This window comes from Podarcis liolepis, assembly GCF_965112155.1.
Source record: "Podarcis liolepis genome assembly, chromosome: 10".
Taxonomy (NCBI): Eukaryota; Metazoa; Chordata; class Lepidosauria; order Squamata; family Lacertidae; genus Podarcis; species Podarcis liolepis.
In genome coordinates, this window is record NC_139562.1 from 23,315,314 (window position 1) to 23,341,654 (window position 26,341).

Genomic DNA, 26,341 nt, shown 5'->3' on the forward strand with positions numbered 1-26,341 from the left:
CACACTTTGCTCCAACAAAAGCCCAGCATAAATCAGGGAATATGTCAAGTGACTTGGCAGTAAATATATATTCAATTTTCAGTGCACAGTACTGTTTTCTAGTTGTGCTCCACCACCTAAGTTAGGTTGGGACACAGATTTGCCCAGTACACAGCTGAGAAGTGATAGAGTCTAATTAAAAACAAACACAAAAAACTCACCATTGCAGCAAGGACATATTTGCACACTCTTTTCATCACATGAATGCAGGAGATACCGGTAATTGACATGTAAATGTGCATGTGAGTCTGCCTTACAGCTGGGGGCAGAGTTTAAGCACCCAGGCCTGAATGGAGTGAAATCAGGTGTGGGGTTAATTTACATCTCATTACTGAGGTACAAAGAGCTATAGATCAAGACCCAGTTGCACCTGATCAGCTGGAATGTAGCCAAGTTTGAAATTTCAACTAAGAGTGATTGTTTCATGTGTATGTCCAGGAATAACTATATCAAGGCTTTGCACTCAGTAAAGTTGGTTTGAACTCTATCTAACCATGTAAATCAGGTTTCTGGCCAATGTTTGGGACTGAAATAACCTTGGCTGTCCTGTGTGACGAGCTACACCAGGAACTGGACTGGGGCAGTTTGTCCCTGTTGGTTCTGCTGGACTTCTCTGTGGCTTTTTATAACTTTGATATCCTTTTGGTAGGGGTGAAGATTGAGGACCAGTTTTGCTGTGGCTCTGATACACCCTGGAGGAAATTTTCAGAGGGGGCCTTCTGCTTCATACTACTGTATGGCTATTGTCTTATGGTGTCCCTCAGAGTCCTATACAGTGGTACCTCAGGTTACATACGCTTCAGGTTACAGACTCCGCTAACCCTGAAATAGTGCTTCAGATTAAGAACTTTGCTTCAGGATGAGAACAGAAATTGTGCTCTGGCGGCCCGGCGGCAGTGGGAGGCCCCGTTAGTTAAAGTGGTGCTTCAGGTTAAGAACAGTTTCAGGTTAAGTACGGACCTCCGGAAAGAATTAAGTACTTAACCCGAGGTACCACTGTAGACTGTCCGCTATGCTGCTGTAACCTGAACACCAAACAACTAGGAGAAATCATATGGAAAGATGGAGCTTGATGCCACAATCCTGACCACACCCACCTCAGTCCAGTTGGCCATGGAAGGTTTACTTCAGCGTCACAGATCAGTGACAAACTGAATGTGGACAAACTGAAGCTCAATTTGGCAGTGCCCTAAAGTGCTGCCCTAAGGTGTATGATGCAATAATATGGACAAAACCCATTCTGAGTGGAGATTTGGGTGGTTACCGTAGCAACAGGACCTTGAGAATGGGCTGTGGGAAGTCCTGTCTGGAAAGGGGACACTGGAATTCAGTCCTGTGGGGTGTCATCTTCCCACAACCCATCTCAACCATATTTTAGGGTTAAACATTAGCCATGTGCCTGAATTAATTTGGGGACAGATTTGGGGTCGGTTGTCCCTGGGTTGGGAGTGTGCACAGAACTAATGTAGACTCACTAAACAGAAGATTTTGCTACATATATAATACATGACCTCTTGTTCCTTTTTTAATAAGGCAAACATACATTATTTTCTTCCAAAGAAAGTTTTGCACGAAGTCTTTAGTTACAATCCCCCTGGCTCCTACACCCACCTCACAAAAGTGAGGTGGAAAGTGGTTAGGATTGCTGCTGCCATCTTCTCAAAGTTCAATCATGCTCATTTCCTTCACTTGCTCCTCTCGCGATATACACAGCCAAAAGCCTTCATCATATTCGTTCCACCTGGAATCTTTTCCACTCTGTAAATCTCTTTCTTGAAATGTGTGTCTCTAAACCAATAATCAGTAAGTTGGGGTGGGGGAAAGAGACAAAATTTTATATTGTTCTTCAGTCCCTAATTTATTACAAAAAAGTATTGTCGTGTCATCATTAATTATTTCTAAAAGTGCCCAAAAGGTACATGTCACAAGAATCTCTCTTAGCCTTCCTGTTAACCTCTGTTGCAGGTGAACTCCTCACCTCCACATTTGGATCTGAAAGATGATTCCATGGGGTTTCCACTGAACAGTCTGAGCCACTTAATTTAGAATGACTGCCCTTTGGAAGCTCAGCACAGAGATGAAAACTGGCAAACGAAAGGACTTCTTTTGTGCGCAGGCTAAACGCAAAGAGAATACCGGTACATAAGGTTAACTTCCTCAGAAAGGGCGGCAAGTGCTGAGAGCCTGGAAAAAAAGAAAGGCCACGGAAACATTGCAATTCCATTGAAATACTGTGAATAGCTAGAGCCAGTCTTGATGTTGCACAGATGCTGGCAAGTCTTCCAATGCTTCTTTTAAAATGAGGCCACAAATTCAGTGAAGAAATGGCAATGGGAGTTTGGTATGAGTGAAAAGGGGCTACTTAACTCTTCCCACCCCCTGGACTATTTGCCCACTCAATCCCATGCCTAAACTGCTTTCCCACTCCCTAAGAGATTTTAAGTGGGCATCAGAGATTTTAATTGATCCTTAGCTGAGATCTGTGGCCTAGAAAATTTCAATTTTAATAATGTAGATACGTTACACCAGGGGTCAGCAACCTTTTTCAACTGTGGGCTGTCCCTCAGACCATGTGGTGGGCCAGACTATATATTTGGGGGGGGGGGTGAACAAATTCCTATGCCCCACAAATAACCCAGAGATGCATTTTAAATAAAAGCACACATTCTACTCATGTAAAAACATGCTGATTCCCGGACCTATCGTGGGCATCTGGCCCACGGGCCTTAGGTTGCCTACCCCTGCGTTACACCAACCTCCTGAGTGATGCCTCACTTGGCCCTTACTCTCAGTGTAACAAATGAGTTGGCAACAAAGGGAGTTAAACTTGAAGATATGTTGAGGAAAGTTCTTCAATGATTTTCGTGTGCACAAAACATTATGCGAGTAGGGGCTATTTTAACCTTGGGGTATACTCCCCCCCCCTGGACCAATCCTTGATGTTGAAGTCAGTGGTGAGAAACCCACCCACCAATCCCATGTTCGAAGTACATCACTTTGTTGTGGCAAAGAACTATGGACTTCAAGATGAAACCCAACTAGCTGTTTGGATTCCCATTCTACTGCTATATATGACTTCCAAATATTATTTCGATCCCCAAAAATTTTGTGCACAGAGCACACTCACTCACATGTGAACAGCATCGTGGGCAGGTCCGCCTACACAGTTAGCAAAGTTCTAGCACATGCAGAATGCTCTGCTTATTAATAGAAGTGAGAACAAGTGCTCTTTCTGGATAAATACTATAAATGTTGCATTCAGATAGTATACACAACACTACTAAACCAAATGGCCTGATTTAAAAAAACACCCAATTCAAATGCTTCTATTAAGGAACACTGGTGGAATTTGATAGCTCAAGAAATATATATATATATTTATAGAATATTTCCCACACCTTTCCCCCCCTTCTCTCCTCCCACAAATATCAGGAATAGATATTTTGAATAATTTAAAACTATCCTACTGAGGATTCTATACCCATTTTAATTTCTTTCAGAGAAGCAAAACTTATATATTTTATTTATACCACAGTCTTGTGTGTGCATAAAAAGTCACATAGGCAGGATTTCAACGTTACTATCATGAACAGCAATTAAGTGTGTCACGCAAGGTATTTTATCAAACACACAACAGGAAGAAAGAACCCGTAATTAAAGTAAATGTACATTTAGAGTGCTATATACCACCCAACTGGAATGTATGGTGAAATTAACTCTACTCCAGACCGCTAAACCAACTTAGGACCAACCAATCACCCACTTTGTGGACTTCAAAGCAAAGTCCTTTCATCCTTGTTATATACTTAGTGTGCATGAGTATCTAGCCTGAGCTGACTTTGTGATGTATATTAAAATACACTATAGGTTAATGACACCTCTTTGCTAGCTACTTCCATGCTAACTGATGGGATTCACCTTAGTATATCGTCACAAACTGACTTTGGCCACATCTGTATATTCGTCTGTGGCTGTGCCTATGGCTCTTCCCTCCATCCATTGCATACCAGCTTCAGCACAGAGATCCTGGTTTGCATCATCAGCATTTCCCTTTACATAAGAACCAAGGAACTTAGGGCTAAGATTAGTTAACAAACCAAGATAATAAGCTTAATACCAGCAAGGATCTTCATGCCAAGACTGGAACATGACCAGCAGAGAGGAGAGTCAAGGAAGGAGAGATGGCTACATCATTCATCCATGCTCTCATTACCATGGGTTATGAAGTTGCGCCTGAGTGTTGCCATTGACTTAAAATTACTTCTTGCATGCTTTTGATAATATTGGATATTAATATGATTACAGCCTTGGCTTCTTGTGCCTGTTCTTCATTCTATACATCTATTTTCAACCTATGATGAATCAGCCCCTCTTAGGCAACAGGATCAGGGCTGTCTTACCTATAGGCGCTAGGGGTGCGAGGCACCAGAGGGTGCCAGGCTGAGAGTCAAGTCCTGGGAAGAGCCTGCCTGTTGGTTGGAGTGCCGCGTGTTCGGGGGCAACCGAGCCAGCGAGACACTGAGGTGGGTGGCAGGCTCCGCCCTCCTGCGTGCCTAGGACTGAGCAACCTTGGGGGGGGGGGCGCCAGGCGGATCTTTGCACCCCGGCGCCACATATGCTTAAGACAGCCCTGAATAGGATTTTCATCAAAGAGCTCAGCAATCTCAAATTCCCCAGTCTACAGATTGGTATTTGTCACGTGGATCTCAGAGCTCGTGTAGAGGGCCCCAATGGTATCCATGGGAAAGGAACCAAATCTACCAGCAAAAGATATGTGAATCAGCTCCTTCTGTTTGATTGAACCAAGATGCACTGGGACTCTTGCTCCAAACACATTAGTGGAGGGTGTGTGTGTCAAGGTATTCAATGTGGAGTGCGTTTTCAAAAATCAACAAAGCAAGGTTAAACACACTGGTGAATCAAGCAAGGGGGTAGACCATCAGTTCATTCATTAATACCTTAAGACAGTAAATGCATTGAAGCCACACCTCCACACAAATAACTGCTTTCGACTGTCTTTGTGCCACTGCTTTAGCTTTAATTTAGTCTAAGTTAAAAAACAAAAACGGGAAAAAATACACTCCAACAAATAAAATAATTTAGTTAGAATTTCCACTCGTTATTATTACGCAGGTTACAATTAAGCAATGGCTGTAGGACAGTAAATTACACCTCACAACTAGCAATAAAATTAAAATTCTGTAAAAACTAGTGCCTGGATGGCATGTACCGTCGTTATCAGTAGGAACACGTACAAATGCAGAGGTTGCATCTAATGGTGAAATCTAAGCTTTTGTTATTCTAAAATGGTCCTTTTTTTCATCACAAGGTTAACACTTTATTTGTAGGCTTTATCAAGAACCCAAATGCAGAGGGTGGTTTATGACAAACTAGTGCTGGTGTTGTGATATCATCCTGGTTGGCCTCTCCTGCTCATCTCATTTCAAACTACAGACTTGCCGCTTTTAAGTCTCATAAGAAACGCGGCACTTCTGCATTCGTGACCTTTTGGCAAATTAACACGAAAGCTTAATCTACCACCCCCTCCTCCCCAGCTTAAACACAAAGGGAGTTTTCACAAGTGATGTTAAGACTGCCTTTCAAGGCCAATTTGCATGTTACTATCAGTTGGGGCTGGTGGCCATTTTGGTGGGTAGGGTGGAAGGCTGGGAGGCCACCAGTAGGTGGAGCCAGAGCCAACGACAGGCGGAGCAAAACTAATTCCAGTTTTGTCCCCATCCTCTTCCCTGCTGAGTTCCGCAAGAGCAACACTGACTCTATAGAGGATGAAGATAACAGGCAGTGCTACCTTCTGGGCTGGTTGCAAGTAAGAAGGCAAGCAGGGGCTGGCTGAGAGCAGACTGAGGTTGGTGGGGCGGTGCCCCATTTGCCCTAACAGATCAGCCTCCACTAACATTGCATTTCAAGTGAATACCTAACATGTCTAAAGAATACAGTGTGTGGGAAATGACTTTTTTAAGGGAAGAAATGAATGAAGTGAATGAAGCATGTCTGGTACCATGTATACCTTACATTTCCCTAACCTGAGAACCAAGATCAGCTTTAGCTCCCCATCAATTGTATACCTGGTTGCACATGTGGACTGGCTCTCGTGTAAACTGCAGAAAAGCCCTCTGCCTCTTTCCTGCCACGTGAATGCTGTCCACTGGCTTACCGTGTCCTAGAAGATGCTCATTTTAAAACTGAGGCACCAATGAGGAAGTGGATTGACATTCCCACCCAGTGTTTCATAGCTAGTTGGGTCAGCCGTGGACAAATATAATCTTGAACAGACTTGTCTCCACCCTTTCTGAAGATGAAGCAATTAACTAGGCTCACCCCTTGGGAGTATGTGCAGCACCTGAAAGATGGTGCATTTGCTTCTCTCTTTTTAAATGGTAATGATCAGTACTATTTTTCTAGAAAAAGAGGAGCTGGAATACACTATGAACACCTCCCTTGTCCTCTTAGAATGGCAATGGTGCCCACCTGAGAGGTGCCGGAACTGAGCTCCAATGAGTTCTGGATACAAGTATGCCCTGGTAATAATGATGAGAATTAGGAGTGGAGAAATCCTTCAATATGAAAGGCTCTTGGTTTTCTGCAGCAGAGGATGGGGCCAAAGGGAAGGTGACCTACTTGAAATAGCATGGAGGCACATTAAATGTACACATTCCATGTTCTCCCCTTGTTGGCATACACCTTTCAGGTTAGAAGCAGAAGAGGAGGAGGAGGAGTTGGAGTTTGGATTTGATATCCCACTTTAACACTTCCCTAAGGAGTCTCAAAGCGGCTAACAATCTCCTTTCCCTTCCTCCCCCTCAACAAACACTGAGGTGAGTGGGGCTGAGAGACTTCAGAGAAGTGTGACTGGCCCAAGGTCACCCAGCAGCTGCATGTGGAGGAGCGGGGAAGCAAACCCGGTTCACCAGATTATGAGTCCACTGCTCTTGACCAATACACCACACCGGCTCCCACTGTAAGGTGGGGAGGAGACAGAAAAATGGAATGGCAATGGGCTAGCTAGGGGCTCTCTGATGTTCTTTCATCACAAAACTGGAGCCAGTTGTTTTTATTTAAAGCATTTGTACATCACCTTTCCCCCACTGCCTGAGGTGTAATTTCAGTGTCATTAATGCAGGTGTTGAGATGTCCTCACCATGTAGAATAGTGTCTTCATGTCACTTGTGAAACTGCCTTAAACATTTCCATCCCCTCCTATTTCCACCTATCAATTATGAATACCAAGTAAGTCTTTACTTTCTTTTTTTAAAAAAGGAGAATTGTTTTTCTCTCTCAGCCTGAATGAATACAAATGACTATATCCTTGGTTTTTTTGTTAGTTAGTTAGTTAGGGTTTTGTTTTTGTTTTAAAAAAGGCCATCATTTCAACTTTGCAAACATCAGGATGAAGGGACATTTTGAAGCTTCAGCACCAGAAGAACAACAAGGGAGAGTGCAGAGAACGGCTCCATTTGGAAGCACAGAGCAATATTTAACAACAACTATTATTGTTCCGGTTTGTTAACAGGTGGCTCCAAGTCTTTTATTTGTGGAGTCTTAACAATGCTTTCTTTAAAGTAATTGCTTGCACAGGATCAACACAGCTTCTCGTGTATTCAAAGTGACACTTATCAGCAGCGCACACGGCCAACCTTCTTGGGGGTGTTTGAAACCATCAGACTCTTGCAGTCTCTCATGAGAAAACAGCTATAACTCCATCTTGCAAACTTCACTTTCCTTCTTCAAACATGGAGTCTCGTGCACTGCTCTGTTAGGGGATGGCTTTGCCATCTCTTGCAGCGCTTGGCTTCTAGACCAGAACTGTCATCGAAACAGTCCCAACCAAAGATCCCAATCAAAGACAGACAAGCCCAATGCTTGTTACATCTTCCCAGGTTTCCCTCACCCTCAAGAACGAATTTCTCTCTTGCGCTGCTGCCAATTCTGCAGAGTTCTTTCTCACCGTGCCCCATTTCTCTTGTATTGTACACGCTCATTCCTCTGACAGAAGAACAGGGCTCCTGCTGATTTCCTGTGAGTCTAGCTTCCACGGGAAGCAGATACACTTGGCAGATTTGCAGCGACATGGCAAATCAGCTGTGGAAGTTCTGCACAACGGTCTGTTTCTGAGAGAGGCGGAGGAGCTCCTCTCGGATTGCTTTGATGAGAGAGGCCGACGAGTGACCCGGCTGCAGGTCCTCAGTGGAGCTGGTGTTGTAGCAGAGCCCCGGGCCCTGGTGGTTGCTGTGTGGAAGCTGCACAGGAGGAGCTGAGGGCTGTCGGGCCGAAGTCCTCGGCATCTGGAATACTGGTGAGGAGGAATATTCTTGATGTCCAGGCGTATGTGTCTGGGGAAAGGCACAAAGCATTACTGCGTTTTCTGTTTGGGAAGTGTAGGTGAAAAGATGAGGAGGCAGAAGACCAAACAAACAAAAACCAAGGCAGAGGAGAAAGCAAGTGAGTTTCTCTTGGATCTGAAACGCAAAACTGGAAAAGTCTGAACGCATGAAATTATTTGGGAGAAATGGAGTCTCAGGGCTGCTCTACAAGCAACTGTTAAAACACAGCTTCCAGAGAGGAGCCGTAATAGCCTGTCGCAGTAAAAAACAACAACAACCAGAGTCTTGTGGCACTTTTAAGACTAAAACATGTTAGGAAGGATGGTGTAAGTTTTCATGGACTAGAGTCTGCTTCATCAGATGCATATATAAAGTCAGCAGGTATGTATAATGACAGCAAGCAAATTGAGAGAACAAAATTAAAATGAACTGTTGCAGCTCCATGATAAACACTATCACCACCACCACCACCACCACCACCATTATTACCTGCTCTTTAACAAGAGGTCCTGATGTCAAAGCCCAGGGGGTGTGTATGTATAGCTAGATAGATAGAAACAAACACTTTTTGAAAAAAAGGCCTTCTTCAGTGGTCACTTAGGTATGGGTGTGTGCATAAGTGTGCCAACCTGGCATATGCACAAATAATAAGCGCAAAAATATTTCCAACAACCAATCTAAAATATTTAAAATAAATCAGATGTAACAACACCCAGCTGGACTGACTATCATAATACATTTAAGGCCAAATACTTGCCTCGTAGATATCAAGACTGACTCTGAAGCAAAGCTCAGTCAGTACAGCATGAGACTCTTAACCTCAAGGTCGTGGGTTCAAGCCCCACTGGGCTGGGCAAAAGATTCAGGCAATGCCGGGGACTGGACTATTGACCCTCATGGTCCTTTTCTAATTCTGCAATTCTACACCCTCCAGGTTGAAACATGTATCTGCTGTGGCCCGACTGACAAGACAGCAAGGAGTGTTGTGTTTCCCACAGTCAGTACTGATTCGTGATGTATGTGCGTGGATGCAGAGGGGAGGCATTAAGAAGTGATTGTTGTACTTACACTACATGTATGTAGGCTTCTTTTACATACCGTCTACATTTTTTGTGCTTTACTTCTCTCTGTCCTCATTGCTCACCCCCCCCCCAACTGTGTGTTTGTGTGATTTTATACACACACCTCAAATTAGGATTAAAACATTCATAAATCTGATGAAGTGGATTCCAGTCCACAATTGCTTATCCCATAATAACACTAACCTCCAAGGTGTGCCAAAAGGCACTGGGGTTTGGTGTGCGGGGCTTGTTTTCAGTGACCTGGAGATTAATGGCCGTGCAGTGGGTCAGAAAGCACCATCTATTCGTATCAGGAATTTAATACCTAGACTGTTTTCACATCTGCTTTGAGACCACAAAAAGGCGACTACGTCAAGGTGCATGCCTGTTATGTATTTTTGCAGCAGGGCTGACAGCGTCAATTTATAACACGCCATCTGGCTTGTCTAAAAAGAGCCACGGACTCGAACTAGGGAAGAGGGGAATTAATTTGCTCTGAAAAGCATGAAGGTGAGTAAGATGAAGGGAAGTCATAACAAAAGGATGGTCGTTGGGTTGTAATAAGTAGCCTTACCAAAATACATTTGAATGGGCGATGCATGCACTGATCATCAAAATTAAACAATGTTTGCACACCAACCGCGTCCGCTTCAGCGTCAGAATACCCCCCTGTGCTCTTGAAAGGAGAGCACACACAAACCCAAACCCAAAGAAGTTGCAAAAACTTGGGCAGTACAGGTAAAATAGGCCGAAGGAAGGAAGAACCAACAAAGGGCTGCAAAGCAACACTGAGCCAACAATATTAGCAATGGCAGGGCATGCAAAAGCAGCAGAAATTCAGCTAATTGCCGTGGCAAACAAGTACAGAGGAGTTTAACCCAGTTAGAACCAGCAGGTGGAAGAGAGAGAGAGATAGAGAGAGAGAGAGATACTCAATTATGTGTTTCTGAGGACAGTACAAATATATGGATGATTTGGACCTGGTATCAGAGGCTGTGGGGCTCAAACCAGGCTGCCTATAGCGCTGCCCTGCAAAGGTTCACAGATGTCACACCGGAAACCAGAATCCTCCTGGGCCACAAAGTCAGGTGGTGTCACAAGGCCAATCCAGTGCCGTCACCTGATCTAAAGCTTTCAGATAAACAGATTTCCCTGAACTGGAGCAATGCCGCTGCAGAGGGAAGCCACCAGGTTATCTTCTTGCACTGACCCAGTCTTGGGCCTGCCCATCGCCTACCTCCTGCCCTCATCCGCCCAGAGCACTTGCCCAACTTTTGGCACCAGCTGGGCAGCTATGGTTTACATGGTGATAAGGAAACTACATAGGGCACAGGAGAATGCGCACGTTTCCTTGTGGAATGGCCCCGGTGCACCTAAAGCCACCATTGTGTCTGCTGAAATAACAGGTCTCTCACAAGTGTCTTCTCCCAAAATAGGAGTCGTGTCACCTGCAGGGTTAATACAAAACATACTAAAGGGAGAGACAGTGGGACAGATGGCCAAATTTGTATGGGGTGTTCCAAATCTCTTCCCTTCCCCCTTCCTTGCATGAAGGCAACCGTGTAATGTTGCATGAAATGGCAAGATTGTAGGGTCAAAGAGCAGAGGAACCTGCCTTATACCAAGTCAGATCATCTGGTCTATCTAGCTCAATACTGCCAAACTGACGGACAGCAGTTGCCCTGGGTTCCAGGCGGAAGCCTCTCCCAGCCCTACCTGGCGATGCCAGGGATTGAACCTGGGACCTTTTGCATGTAAAGCAGGTGCTCTGGCACTGAGCTATGGCCCTTCCACAAAGACCTCAGTTCCACTATGGTTATTGTGGTACACCACTTACTAGAAGTTTGCCTCCATGACCCAATAATAGGGACCAATTGCCCATCCCTAGCCAACGTCATGTCTGATCAGCAGCAGTGTTGAGAGTTCCAACTTTTCCTTTGGGAAGCCAGGAATGGATTGTGATTTATTCTTTTTCTGAGTCTCTTTTAAAGTTATTTCTCCATTTTGGGGCTCAGATAGGGTGGGTGGAATGGGGACACCATTATTGCTTGCAATAATGCACTTCAGGCAGTACTGCGTCTTCCTTCAACGAAGGAAGGAGCTGAAGAGACAAGACAACAGAGAGTTGGGAGAACCCACTAGTGAGCTACGGCTGATTACAAAAAGGAACAAACAGTGTTTTGGGGATCTTCTCCAAAAGGTGAAAGTAGCATGACAAAGACAGCATTGACCGTGTTGTGCAGATTAATCCCACTATTACTCAAGTAGGTTCACATGGGCTTTGACCATACTTCAAAACCTTTTTAAAAAAACAAAAAACAAACCACCCCATGTGACCCACTTTTTTTTAGGTTTGTTAATTTCAATGGGTCTGCTCTTGAGAAAAAATGAACCCCATGTTCTAGAAGTAGTGTCTTGCCCAACTGGTTTCTAAAACTAAAACATCCCTGTGCAAACACATGGCACTTTGTTTTGCTGTGCTCAAGGCAACCTCAACTCCGTACTCCGTAGCCGATGTTAGGAACTGACAAGGCTCCACTAACATCAGCGAGACGATCTGTGTCTTTGTTGTTGTTGTTGTTGTTAGTGCTCTCTACCTACAGTGGTCTCATGATCCGATTTCAGGGGAGCAGAGCCCACCAAGAGCATGGATCAGGGGTGGGGGACCTGCGGCCATCCAGATGGTACGTAAGAACGTAAGAAGACCCTGCTGGGTCAGGCCTTTCTCACAGTAGCCAAGCCAATGCCTGCGGGAGGCCTGCAAGCTGGACACGAGCTCCACAGCCCTCTCTCCCCACCTGCGATTCTCAGCATTCAAATCTCACTCGAACGCAACTGGTTTGTTAAACATCCCTGGTGTTGGACTGCAACTCCCATCATCCCTCACCACTGGCCATGCTGACTGGGGCTGATGGGAGCTGGAGTCCGGGCAACATCTGGAGGGCCACAGGCTCTCCATCCTCTGGGCACAGAGGAGAGAAGCCAAGGGTGATAATGAAGAAGACAGAGAAGCAGAGTTTGGGGGCTGGAATGCGAAAGTGACAAAAGCAGCGGGCTGAGGTCAGAGGAGCAGGTAGAGATGTCTTGAGAGGAAGTTCCCCAAGCAGCACAGGATGGAAAAAAAGGGGGGGAAGAAACAGCTGAACAGAACACTGCTTCGGAAACTATTCAAACATGAAGCACAGTACTCACTGCTTCTCTCCTAGCATATTCATCCTCTCCACGATACGGGGGCCACCCGGGTTCCCCCAGCTGGCCATGCCCTGCTCTGCCTGAGGGGATCTCCACTTGTTGACCTCCGATCCTGCTAGCAATTCCCACCTGAGTGAGGTGCTGTATCTGAGAACCTTAAAAGCAAATATTTGTTTGTTTTCTGTTTGGTCTTTCCATGCAGCAACAGAAGGGTGAAGGGCAAATGAAAACTGGCAGCAGCAGGGGATCAAAACAAGTATATGGGGGGGGGCGGGGAGTGGCGTGTGAGGAAAAGGAAAGTCTGACTTCATTTAATCAAACTAAAGCTTTTTTTCCCCGTTGTTTTTTTTTAAAAAAAAAGCTCCCAAAAGGAAGGGCAACAAAAGGACCCATTTGCATGCACGTCCTTTTTTTTCTTTTGCAAATGGGAAGGTGTTTCTGTGTGGTGTAACATTAGGGTTCTATTAGGCATGGTGGAGGTAGACAGGTAAGGAACAGGCCAGGTAATACTTCTGGCCCACTGACCCTATAAATATTGCAAGTATTATTAATGTGTAATTGAAAAGATTGTGTGTGTTTCAAGGTTTGCATGCTAGTGATTTGCCCTTAGTGGAAGAGCAGAAATATTTGCTTACTGCAAGACACTCAGCTCTACAGATGTAACACCGGTTTGCCTAGAACTCCTGGCTAGTTGTGAAGTTGAGACCAGTATCCTGGAGATGTCCTCAGGCCTGCTTCAAATACTGGAATCAGTTATGAAATGTGTACATTTCCTCTTTAAATGAAACAACCTCCCTCTAGAACACATAGAAACTGTTGTGTTTACAAGTTCCACATAACGTTCATTGCACATTTGCAAGGAGCCGATCTTTCAGTGTGGCAGCAATGGTGCTTTGGAAGTCCCTGCCTACTGAATTTAGGCAGGTGTCCTCACTATATCATTTTAGATGCCCTCAGAATGCTACCCAGATGTATAACTTAGTATTTAGAACATAAGATAAGCCTGTTGATCAGGACATTAGCCCATCTAGCTGAGCATCCTGTTCTCACAGCAGCCAACCAGACACCTGTGGGAAGCCTGCAAGATGGACATGAGCACTCTGCCCACCTGTGATTCCCAGCAGCTAGTATTCAGAGGCATAATGTCTCTGGCAGTGGAAGTAGAACACACATATAAATGTGCACTGTAACTGTGCTCAGCTAAGAATGCATTATGTTAGGTACCCTACCATTCCTTTTATTAGGAGACCAATGAGCACCTTCTATAAGTAGCTTCAGCCACCCTGTTCCTCCCCAGGTCCAGTTGAAGGGGACTTCATTGCACTAGATGACTCTTGGGTCACTTCCAACTCTACAGTTCTCTTGGTTCTATTATTCTAGCAAGCTCCTTGTTTGCATTCTAGATGCAGCCACATCTGCTCCCAATAAATGCTTGAGTTGTGGAATGGGGCCAGCTGGTTATGAGAGAGTCACTGCAAGTACGCAATAGCTTAAGGAACATTCAAGTACCTGCGGTGCTTCCAACTGGTCGCGGCCGGGCCACGGATGGCATTTCCTCCGGGTAGATCCCCCTTGTGGAATACTGAACATCAGAAGGCTGCTGGTCTGGGTGCATTAATTCGACAGGGGGAAGGAAACCTGGGCCTAGGTTTTGCCTGTTGGTAGACCAAGAACAAAAGAACAATGCCAGAATGACTGACCTCCGGAGACAGTGGCATCCCGTATTCCAACCATGCAATGTACCACTGCTTGCTTTACTGTGTGAAGCTCTCTGTCCACTAAGGACTCTGTAAAACATGTGTGTGCAGCTTCTATAGCTCTGCCCCATGTAGTGATATGCAGTGCTATGGCTGCTTCACATGCATTACATCCTCTGCTTTAGCCTGAAAGATCTAGCCAGAAGTCCTTTAGGCATAGAAAATAATGAAAACAACACACGAAGCTGACAGATACTGTTCCTGGCAACCCTGAGATCACTGTTTTTAATAATTTTTTAATAAAAAATATAGAACTGCTTTTAGCTGTTGGTTTTTAAATGTTTTATGATTGCTGTGTCTAAGCTCCTTCAGGGGGAAGGGTGGAATATAAATTTTAAAAAATCAAACAATGGTCTCTAATAATTATCCACAAACTTTAAATATATGCTATGGTACGTATTTGTACATTTTGCCTAGCTGCTGAGGAAACCTGCATCCCAATATATTATTGAATAAAACAATGGAGATTATGTGGGAGGCAGGGCTTTCCGTTCACTGCTAGATCGAGTAGGTTCTCAATTTTCAAATCAAACTCCAGATTTAAACATGCTTGCAAAACATAGTCCCTAATTCAAGTGTTTTTAACATTCCCAGTTATGGACACCGCTGCTGTACTAAATGTGTAAACTATTAAATAAGATTTACAGCTATTGCCCGACAACTGGCTAATTCAACTTTTTAGAGTCCCTTAAAATCAAATTTTAAGATCTGAAAATGATAGCATTTGGTATTTGGGCAAGTGGGATCAAATTTTCCCCGCAAATTGGGTATTTTAGCTCTTATTTGTCTGTTGTGCTTCTGACAAAGCAAAATTCCATTCATTCAATCCACTGATTTTTCTATTTCATTTTTCATTAAGGATGATGGTGATTCCTTCCCTCCTAACATTATTGCTTGTTTTGATTTTGCCTCTATGAAATTTGACTATGCCAAGTTCTTGGAGAAACACAACAATTAAGAGCTATGCAATAAGCATATATTTACCATTTTTCAAATTTCAGAACTTTGATTTCTGCTTGCACAATCAGAAAGTTTAAATGCAGAATATCAACCCTCCCCCCACCCTGGTACCCCGCTCCCAATTTTGCACTGCATTTCAGTTAAGAGCTGTCTAGGTGCTGGAGCTTTTCTGTCTTACCGTACTGGAAAGGAGTTACATGAGCAATACATGCAGAACCCAGCTTGGTTCCAGCCCACTGATAATCTTAATTACATTACTGCAGAGAAAAAGACCAATTTGTTTTTCCAGTCACTGTTCCAAGAACTGGTTTTCTGAACCACTTGACTGTGACATTGATTAACAGTTTGGTATCACAGCAACTTTTCTTCCTCCACCCCTAAAGTTCACCAACTCCATTAAATTCAATGGGGCTTCCACACACAAAATGAATGGGGTTCAGATAACCAGACAGCATTCATTAGGTAATGACTGAAAGGGCTTGCTCACTTTCTCTTTTCAGTAATGAAGAATAAATCACCATCCAAATTGCCTAATCCAGAAATAGCTGCCTACTCTGAAAGAAGAAAATCTGAGGGCAGTTAAGTGTTTTATCGCAATTGTGGCTGGTGCAGTTTAGGACAAAAGGATGCTACCTCGCCTTGTTATGAGCACAGCAGAAAATTTGATTTTACTGCTGCTTTCTGTCTCAGTGTCATGCGTGAAAAAGAAAGCAGCTTGTGAAAGTTTGACACAAACACAAAAGCAAACAACGCAGTAGCTCACACGATGGTCAGGATGCAATTAGTCCAGGGGTCAGCAAACTTACGGCGCCTTGGGCCAGTGTCTCCAGCGCCAATTGCGCAGCAGGCCGGAGGGCAGGGGAGCGCGTGCCTATACGCATACGCTATTTCCGGTGCACTTCCGGGTCAGAGGAGCACTGGAAATAGCTTGTGTGCATGTGAACAGGCCTCCTCCGCCTGGGATGTGCACCGGAAATAATGCTTGCGCATGCACAAATAACATTTGCGCATGCGCACAAGCTATTTCTGGTGCTCCTCTGGCCCAGAAGTGGGCAGCCGCACAGTGCAGCGTAGCACTGGTAAGAGCTGGCGGCAGCAGCGGGGGTCACTGCGGGCCGGATAAACGAGTCCCTCAGGCCTTATCTGGCACACGGCCTTAGTTTGGGGACCCCTGAATTAGTCATTACACAATGCATGGACCTAAGCTGCCACACGGGGCACTCCCTTATTTCTGCCACAGATCACTGGCCACCATTGGGAAGGGAACAGCCCAACGACATCACACGAGATGCTGTGTAAAACCAGACATCAGCCGGAAAAGGGACTGAACCATGCCAGCACCTGTGTCCCCCATCATAATGTCTAGTTAGTACCTCAAAATCTGGCACAAGATCAGGAAGAAAGAAGCATCTATAGTAACCATCTCCGACAGCTGCTGACGATTTCTGGTCTACGTGGAATAAATACATCAACTAGCAGAAACACATGAATCAAACAAACTGTCAGGGAACTACCTTTGTAGCAGGCCTGGAGCTGTTGGAGGAGTCATCCCAAATTCCATGTATCTCTGGAAAAAGACCATGCATCAGGAAAAAAAAAACATTTTAAAGAGGGATTTAAAATTAAAACGATCCATGGCTCTAGTTTCTGAACATTTCTGAACAAATGGAGATTAAAAACCACTTATTGATACATCACAATGGCTGCATTCAGACATAACACTAAAACGTGGCTTATGGATATGTCAGTGTGCCTAACCCCCTCCCAGGATCTGCCAAGAGATTGGTCAGAAGCATTCGCTTTCCTTTAACCCAGGCATAGGCAAACTCCGGCCCTCCAGGTGTTTGGGACTACAATTCCCATCATCCCTAGCTAACAGAACCAGTGGTCAGGGATGATGGGAATTGTAGTCCCAAACATCTGGAGGGCCGGAGTTTGCCTATGCCTGCTTTAACCCCTACTTCTTCTGTCATCCAAACAGGGGAGTGCAGTTTAACATTAACTAGGGTTAGTTTTAAATCAAGGCAACTTCAAACCTTAGGTAATGAAGCTGGCTTGTTGAAACCAACCAGTTACTGTTAGCTAAAAGCTGTTTGAATGGCGTGGGAACTCACAGTTAAGTAAAACAGACAGGGAGAATTTCTAAACACCCTCTCTCAGCAGTACTGGAGGGGATTAATCAGCCCATAAACAAGTAATCTTGTTTTTAGAAAGATGCGTTCTGAATTCTACTTGCACAACATTCACTCATAGTAATATATCTGAATTTTCTGGATTTATAAGCCATTACATTATTTACGAGGCTATAGGTCTCTTCAGCCATACAGCAAATCAGCAGCATTCAGCAAAGCGGGGCAAGGTGGGGGGTGCTGTTTACATGGCTTCCCAATGTTAGGATCACTGCCGTGAGGCAGCAGGGAAGTCAGCATGGTGCAGGCGCGATGGCGGAGCCAATCTGACTCTCCCACGGCTGTGCCTGCACTGCACCTCACTGCATCAGCCCTGCTTGCAAATTTTCTGCTAACTGAGCGTGGCTACACTTGCTTGCCTGCCTCACCTTTGTCACCACTAACAACAGAATTAGTTTTATTTCATAAAAATTTATATGCCACTTGTAAAAAAAGCTCAAAGTTAGCTGTGGTAAGGTCTACAAACAGTGGATTCCCCCTGGTTGTAGCATCCTTATGCAGAATGCATGCCAGGAGGGTATAAGATTCAAGAGTGCTGGAAATCCATTAATGCATACACAGTAGAATTATACCTAAACCACCCCGGATCTTGGGGAGGGAATGGACTAGATATCTGAAGAGATAAAAACCATGAAAGCACAATGGCCGAAGTAAGGATAGGCTCTAAAACTGCACAGTGGAGTCTTGAAATGACCCCCAACTGGGTTGCTTACTGTGTGTGTTTGACCGTACGGTGACCCCCACTGGCTGCTGGGAGTGTCCCTCGCTGCTCGAACAGGAGTGTTTGTGGGCTGCCCCGCTGACCCTCCGGAGTGCGTGATGGCAGCAGAATTGGATGCTTGGCTACTTGGGGCCACCAGGGCGAAGGCATCATCCAGGAGAGAATGCATTGTCTGCCGGGCCTCTTCAATGGATGGCTGAGGAGGGATGTATTGGGCAGGATGCGGGGGGAGGCCTGAATACTTCCCCAAATCAGTTGAAGAAGGCGTCTGGGGTTCGGCAGGAAGGTCAGGATCAGACTGCAAAGGTAACAGGAAGATGGCAGCATAAGGAGGAAACCACGGCCTGAACAGCTGTTATAATGTCAAAGTTCCCAGCGTTTCAATAACGGTTTTACATGTTGCAATGATGCCGTCTGTGTGTGGCATTTTGTACATCTACCTGCAGACATTACAAGGTATGCATGCAAATCATTAATAGCGTATCTCTTTGGTGGTGAGTTGTGCATAATCCAGGAGCACTGATGCCAACAAGAAACTGAAAACCTCTTGCTCAACTTTGGGCTTGCAGAGTGAATTGGTCCACAATGAATGAAGACTTCTTGAGTAGCCAGTTACACCTGCCCTACTACTACTACTTCTTTTATTATTTATACCCCACCCAACTGGCTGGGTTGCCCCGGCCACTCTGGGCAGGTATACAAGACGTTTGTTGTGAAAGCTCATGGTTTCACAAGGCTGTAATTCACAGTGGGTTCTTGCATTATTCAGACTCCAGCCAGCAAGGCTAGTGCTTCCTGAAAGCCTTTCCCACAACCCGCAACTTATCATACAAGTAGAAAGAAAATGTTGCCTTCCAAAAGGTTTTAAACATACAATATATGCAGAGTTGTTGACTCCTGGAGGTCTCTTGTAAGTCCCATCGCTGTCAGTTGTAATTAGCCGGTCCTTGTCCGCATCGATAGGACTTCCATTAATCTGATGCCTCCGGCGCTGCTTCGGAGAACGTTTGGCTCGAGAACTAGGTAAAAATAAAAAGAAGGAAAAAGCAAAACATCTTAGGGCTTCCTAGGAGCATCCCAGTTGGGGGCAGGGCAGTTCTGAGCCTTTTTTCAAGATAGCATCTTTCATAAATTTAAGAGTCTTTGTAGAATCTGAGCCAAATAAAAGCTTTTTGATTTTCTGAGTCTTTATAGCCTTTTCAGTTTCTATCTGTCTCTGGAAGCTCTATGCGGCGACTTTTAATCCATTGTTGCTGTTTATTGCTTTTATTTGTTGTGTTGTATTGCTTTTATTGGTGCAATTGGCTCTGAGAGTTTTGGCCAAATCTAAATAAATAGATAAATATCACAGACAAATAGCAAGCAAACAGATAAAAGAGCCACATCACACGGAGCTGTCACCGGTCAAACTATAAAGCTGAATTAATGGTGTAAATTTAACTTAGTCAGCTAATCAGTAATCTGGACACAAAGGCATCATTTGCACATAACAGAAAAACATGATTTAGTACTACATGGACCAATCAAAGCCTTGGGCTTGTGTGCCCCCACCAGGGACCCCGCTTTAAACCAAACTGGTTAGTTTAATGTTAAGTCAACTTAAAACAATGGCTTTTGCAGTTGGGATATTACGTTAACCAGTATGTTTTCTTTTTAATAAATATTGTTTATTAAATATTTCTTAGTTTACAAAAACACGTGCATTGTCTCTTTTTTCATGTTGTGCTTTCTACAGATCAGTTTCATTTGTTGTGAGACTAAATTAGTGTTGCATGCAGTAATAGGCTGGGGGGGAAGAGGGGGTGTGGTGAGTGGGGGTGTGTGGAAATGCTTTAATTCTCCTACTTAGTCTTTAAGCTCCTGTTTGTTTGTAGCGTGCTGAGGGGGCGTTAACCAGTATGCTTTAAACAGAATTCCTAAGTTGTACATAACGTCAAGCTGAAATTCTGAAACTAAACTGAGATGTCCTTCTCCTGCCGATTCAGGAAGCGAGGGGAATGTGGAGTGTGCAAACCTTACATTATGAAGGTTTGCTCATGTAGTACATTGGTGGGGAACTACTAGCCCACGGGTCATTTTCAGCCAGCCACACCTGCCTGTCACTTACCTGCCACTTACATGACATTAGGTGTGGGGCAGGTAAGGCCACAGTTGCAAAGGAACTTTCAGGGGCTTAGAGGTTGCTTCCTATTGTTCCTTTGCAATCACGTCTTGCTGTGAGGCCATTCTGGCTATGAGTCCTGGAAGACCTGCTCCCAGGTCTTTCCCCACCTGGCCTGGGAGAGCAGGGCCCTGACTGACTCCAGCTACAAAAGCTGAGGCAGCTGAAGAGGCCAGAGACCACCTTGGCTGTCTCTTAGCGCAGACCCAGGTCCTCGAGCCTGAGCTTCCACAGCAGCCGCCCACCATGAACTGCCACTGGCAGGGCTGGAAGCCACAGTAGCAGCTATGTTCTATGCTTATGATAATACTTTTATCCTCTTGCTAATTGTGCTGTTTTAAATGAGCATTTTATATTTGACTTCCTTTAAGTGTTTATGATAAAAAGTACCGTATTTTTTGTTAAATGTGCATTCTGTGGTTGAGTTCCTGTTCTGTCTAATCTCCATGCCTACCTTGTTATCTTTTATGACAAGCATTTGCACACTTTCACATTTAACAGAGAAAGAATTCCATCCCCGGCTGTCTCTGTGTTGCTGTTACCTCTTTCTGTGTTCTATGAAGACAGTAGGCATATTGCCTCCAGGGTCCAAGATCTTGTCTATCTGCATCTGCGCCTTGCGGTACATTCTCTGCTGCTCTTTGGTGTCGATGATAACCATATCATCCACGATCGGAAACTCATAGTGTCCTTTGCGCTTGGCTCGAAGTCTGATCTTGTTGCGATGATGCTCAATTTCAGATTTATGCCTCAGAGCTGTCTGTATCTTGAAAAAAGAAAGAGAGGAGCATAAACGTTTTGGAACGCACAACTTCTCTCTGCTTTGATGGAAAGTGACTGTGTAGAGTTTGGAAGCAAAATGCTGAATGGACCTCCAGCTTACACCTCAATATCTCATTCTCCAGCTTGCAATTCATTCACACTCATTCCAGGTAGAAGAATTTGTACATACCGCATAATGATTAACACAGCATGGGTAATTAAGAAACAGAGGGGAGGAACACACAATGCTAATAAAAATGTTTGACAAGCTGCAAATTATACTTCCTGCAGGTTGCCATAAAAGCCCAGCAGCAAGGAAATTAGAAGAGATCTAGACTACAGTTATAGGTGAAGCTTACACAGTGAAAAATGTGTGGGTGTGCATGCATGCATGTGTGAATGCATGCTTACGGATTAAAATTAGACCAAACAATCTCCTGGTTGGCACATTCCCACTAAATAGGAGTTTATTTGACAACATTCACAAATATTTGGTATGTTTGGTAGAAATATGAACCTTGTCTTCCACTATATTTAAAGCCATTCATTCTTTTTAACGATTTCTATTATTATTTTATTATCTTATAATCTTATTCTTCCTGTTTTTAAATATAGATGGGGTGAACCTACAGAATCAGTTGCTTGCTGCAATCAGCCCTTTGGAACTTTCTTCTCTGTTACGGTGGTTTACTTTTAAGGAAAGGGCTGGTGCTGTGACGTTTTTAATGTAGCAATGTGTATGTGATTTTTTAAATATATACTGTATATATTTTAATTGTACTAAAGCCTAATTGTTTAATTAAAATATACTGCCTCTGACAGCGGAAATGGGGGGTGGATGGGTGGGAATTAAGAGACACAACTCAAAATACTTCCTTTCTTAGTGCATAACAGTAAGAACTATCCAACTCGGAGGAAAACGCCTCTACTTTGCACTAGACCTGACTTCTCAGGGTGCAATTAATTCTCCTGTGTCTGTTTTGGGACAGACTGACTGACTTGTCACATGATCTTCACTGCAGAGATTCAGAATTATCTGCTCCAGTGGAAGCTGAATGGAAGGAGGCAAAATCAAAGCATACAGAGAGGCCAGGTTCATCCATTTCCCCTCTTCCCCCATTTTTAATCTCCTCCTTTCATCAGTGTCTGGACAAAGGCTTGCTGAGGGTTTATTGCGCTTCACATTTGTCTCTCAGTCTGCTGTTAGTAGGGACTGGCAAACGTTCCCTCTCTCCTGGCTGAACATGGGGACACACAATAATATCTGCATTCCCTGCTCTTCCCTTTCAAACATCCCCTGCAGAACTGGGATTTACGCTAAGGAATTGTTGCATGGAAGAAACTGCTCTTAGAATGGAAGAAGCTTACTCCACTCCTGTTTCCCTAAGAACCCACAGACTTGCATGGCTTAGTTCAGCAAGGTAAGGCTGTGGTCGCATTCAAGAGTAGGATTACTAAAACACAGGTGCCCAGGTTTGAAAGAGGAGGGTCTGTGAGCCCTGAGATTCCCCAGCTGAGCTCTAGACACTCCAGGTGACACTCAAAAGGTAGATCATGGCTTGCAGCAAACAATTCTGGGAACTGTGGTTCAGTGAACCTATTCAGTCATTCCCTTTCCTCAGGGAATCTTGGGAACTGTGGTTCTAAGTTGGTTGGGGAGGGGAGGAACTAGGGATCTTTATTAAATGACTTTTCTTATGTCACACCTACACCATACATTTAAAATGCTCTTGTGCCGCTTTAACAGTCATGACTTCCTCAAAAGAAGCCTGGGGACTGTAATACATTAAGGTTGCTGGGAACTGTAACTCTGTGGGAGGTCTCACTATCCTTAAGAAACTACTGTTCCCTGGTTCTTTGGGGGAAGCCATGACTGTTAGAAGATGCATAAGAGTGCTTTACTTGTATGGTGTAAAAACAATATTTTCTGTATGTCCATGGTGTATCTATGCTCTTAGTGCAAGGTGCTTTCACAGGCTGTAAGGCAGTTTACCGAATGGATTGATTACCTCCTTGTTAATCTTGTTGGTCTCTGCTACTCGGTCAGCAAGTGGCTGGTTCTGAATTGGAGGTGCTGCGATTGGCTGCATGGCAATCAACTGGATCTTGCTAGGAACCCTTCGGCTGACCTCAGAGGAGCGTGACATTCTGTCCACATGCTCAAAGATGGAGGCTGAAGAGTGTTGCTCTGTTCCATTGCTGATCTGCGGAGGGCCTGGATTTTTAAAAGTATGAATGAAAGGTAGTAAATATTGTTTCAAGCCCCAAAGGAAGGAAGGTTTTGCAAAAAAAAAAAATTGGCATCAAGAGATTGGCCCACCATCTGAATTACACCTTTTGAACAAAAACAAATTACCACAGTACTAATAACATGGGTGTACAGGGTTGTGACACACACACACACACACACACACACACACACACACACAGAAAGAGAGAGAGACAGACAGACAGACAGACAGAAAGACAGAGAGAGAGAGATTGTAAGAAGACAGGCAAGGCCTTTAGATAATTGTTCTGTTCTCTGTGCTCATTCTTTGATTAGATGTTGCTTGTAATATTTTCAAATGTTCAATGATTCTCTTGTTTTCCTGTACTGTACACCAATTTGGGGGCCCTTGTTTAGGGCTCAACAGCAGTCTAGAAAGGCCCTTAAAAATAAAAAATAAATGGCTTTGTTTTCCTCTGGGCGACTCACACTGTTACTTGAATATTTTGAAGCTACAGTGGTGCCTCGCAAGACGAAAAGAATCCGTTCTGTGATTCTCTTCATCTAGCGGTTTTTTTGTCTTGCGAAGCAAGCCCATTGACGGATTAGCGGATTAACGCTTTTAGCGGCTTATCTGCTGATCGGATCAGCTGATAAGCGGCTTAGCGGCTTAGAAAAAGGGGTGGGGAACCCGCAGGAACTCGCAAGGCATTGTCATCTTGCGAAGCAAGCCCATAGGAAATTTGTTTTGCAAAGCACCTCCAAAACGGAAAACCCTTTCGTCTAGCGGGTTTTCCGTCTTGCGAGGCATTCGTCTTGCGGGGCACCACTGTAGTTCTGCAGTGCTTTCAACATCTCTCAGTCTCTCTGTCTCAATCTGTCTGTCTGTCTGTTTCTCTGTGTTTGTATCACCCTTGCAGCTACAGGTTTAAGTGTGGTGTGGGGTAGAGGAGAGCTGAGAGCAAGAAGCTCTTCTATTTTGTGGATGGAAAAGGGCCTACAATAAATACACCGAGAAAGACAAATAGAGGGCAGTTCAAACGCGGCACACAGTACAAGTTAATTAATTCCTAGAAGGTTTATCCACTACAGCCAGAATCGCTCCTTATGCCAAAAATAGTTTCACTTCACTTTCCAGGGTTTAAAAGGTTTTTCTTATAGAAGCCACATGATAGTTCTCAATGAACAGCCCATTTAATCTTTGGCAAATTGAGAAGATGATGAGATTGAAAAAGGCTGGAAAAGGCTAAACTGAGATGGACAATACAATGCTAAACGTATTACATGAATGAGTCTTGTGTTCTTTCCCGCTTTGATGTGGCTTATGGGCTAAATATGTGCATATAACAATGCCCCAGAGTTGTTGTTTTCATTTTAAGGAGCACAGCAAAGCCTTTTTTAGAAATAGGTAAAAATGAAATTCTGTAGAGGGTGAAATTCTGTAGAGGGTGAAAGAAGCATTTGGAAATACCAGGTGGGTATTTCTGGCTACCCCATTCTATTTTTCCCTTCTCAAATAGGACTTGTTTATGAACAGTGGGGCACTATTACACCCATTAACATGTATCATATAGAAGGGAGAGGAACAGTTCGACAACAGAGCCCGTGTTTTGCATGCAGAAGGCTGAGATTCAGTTCCTGTCATCTCCAGTTGAATAGCCAGGTAGCAAGTGATGCGACAGACGCCAACAAGAGAGCCGCTTTCAGCCAAGAATAGGTAAAACGGAAGCAACTTCCTATGTGCATATAATTAGTTTATCCTTTACTGGCAGATGGGATGCCTTTAATGGTTCCCATTGGCTAGAACATGAGGAAACATCCAAAAACCAGCCCTAGCTATTAGGCCCTGAAAGCCAAGCCCTCTCCACACACATTTACAATTAAGACTCTCTCATCTTAGGCTTACTGCACATTTTTAGGGGAAACTTACCCACTCGGTTTACTCCTGGAGCATCAAGAGAAAGATAAAAACAGTGTCATTATAATTCAGCAAGTAGTGACAGAAGGAGAGCCAGATGCTCCCATAAAGAACACAGGTATATCAATTTCCAAATTTCAACAAAAGGGAGTTGATTCAAATGTTTAAAAAACCAAAGGCACAGGTTTTTTATGAGTGAGCACTAGCAATGCAGAATGAATGCATGCTTCCATGATGCTTCACTGTGAGATACACAGGGGTTTTTTTGAGGTGTGATTACTTTAAACCACCTATCATCACCACCATCACCACCTGCATTCTGGAGAAATGCGCTGCATTTTGTTGTTGTTGTTGTTGTTAAAGACTGAATCAGATCTGAATGACTGGGATAGAATACCACACAATTGTACAGACATCCTGGCTTAAAACTCTGTAAGCTGTCTGTTGAGTGTGGCTTTATTCAACTGCATCATTTAAATGTATTTCTCTGATCTGTGATGTCAATTTGCCTTCTAGCTGTGTGGTATATATAAATAATAAATAATAATAATAATAATAATAATAATAATAATAATAATAGATGCATTTCAAGCTGCGCCCAGACAAATGACTCAGCAGATTCCCTATTCCTGGCACACCTGTGTGAATGGAGACAGGAAGAAGAGTGTGGCGCATGAGAAGGCAACATACCAGACTTGTTAACTCTGTGTGGCTTCACTTCATTTGCAGCTATCTGTGGTCTTGCAGGCCCTTCTCCTGTTTCTCGGCCACTGGACTGCTCACTTGCTGTGGAGTCAGCATCTGATGGGGAAACTCTGCAGGCATCAAACAAACAAAAATTAAAATGGCTGTATATTATTTTGCATGTTTAGATTTCACCTTTCTTCCATGACAGAACCTAAGGTTCTCAGGTGGCTTCTCATTCAGACACAAGACTTGTTTAGCCTCTGTAAGCTTTCTATTCCTCTGCATTGCGTTTTTAACTGATTTAATGCTATGCAGCCTGCTTTCAAAGTGCTTTCTGTTTTCT

The 26,341-nt window shown here is 44.1% G+C and overlaps 1 protein-coding gene across 5 annotated transcripts in view; it reads right to left on the reverse strand.

Moving 5' to 3' along the window:
• Positions 1-5,056: 5,056 nt before the first annotated feature.
• The window catches only part of KIAA1549, a 105,605-nt gene continuing 84,320 nt past the window's right edge, over positions 5,057-26,341 (reverse strand). For 2 of the 5 annotated variants that reach the window (XM_083461825.1, XM_083461827.1), the window contains 10 exons: positions 26,002-26,126; positions 25,324-25,338; positions 23,194-23,399; positions 20,965-21,188; positions 19,136-19,280; positions 18,254-18,559; positions 16,866-16,918; positions 14,144-14,289; positions 12,635-12,789; positions 5,057-8,390 (listed from right to left, as the gene is read on the reverse strand). In XM_083461825.1, coding sequence (XP_083317951.1) covers positions 8,136-8,390; positions 12,635-12,789; positions 14,144-14,289; positions 16,866-16,918; positions 18,254-18,559; positions 19,136-19,280; positions 20,965-21,188; positions 23,194-23,399; positions 25,324-25,338; positions 26,002-26,126 — 1,630 coding nt within the window. In that variant the 3' untranslated portion in view covers positions 5,057-8,135. The remainder of the gene's footprint in view (positions 8,391-12,634; positions 12,790-14,143; positions 14,290-16,865; positions 16,919-18,253; positions 18,560-19,135; positions 19,281-20,964; positions 21,189-23,193; positions 23,400-25,323; positions 25,339-26,001; positions 26,127-26,341) is intronic. The other 3 variants (XM_083461826.1, XM_083461828.1, XM_083461829.1) reach the window with 2 other exon arrangements.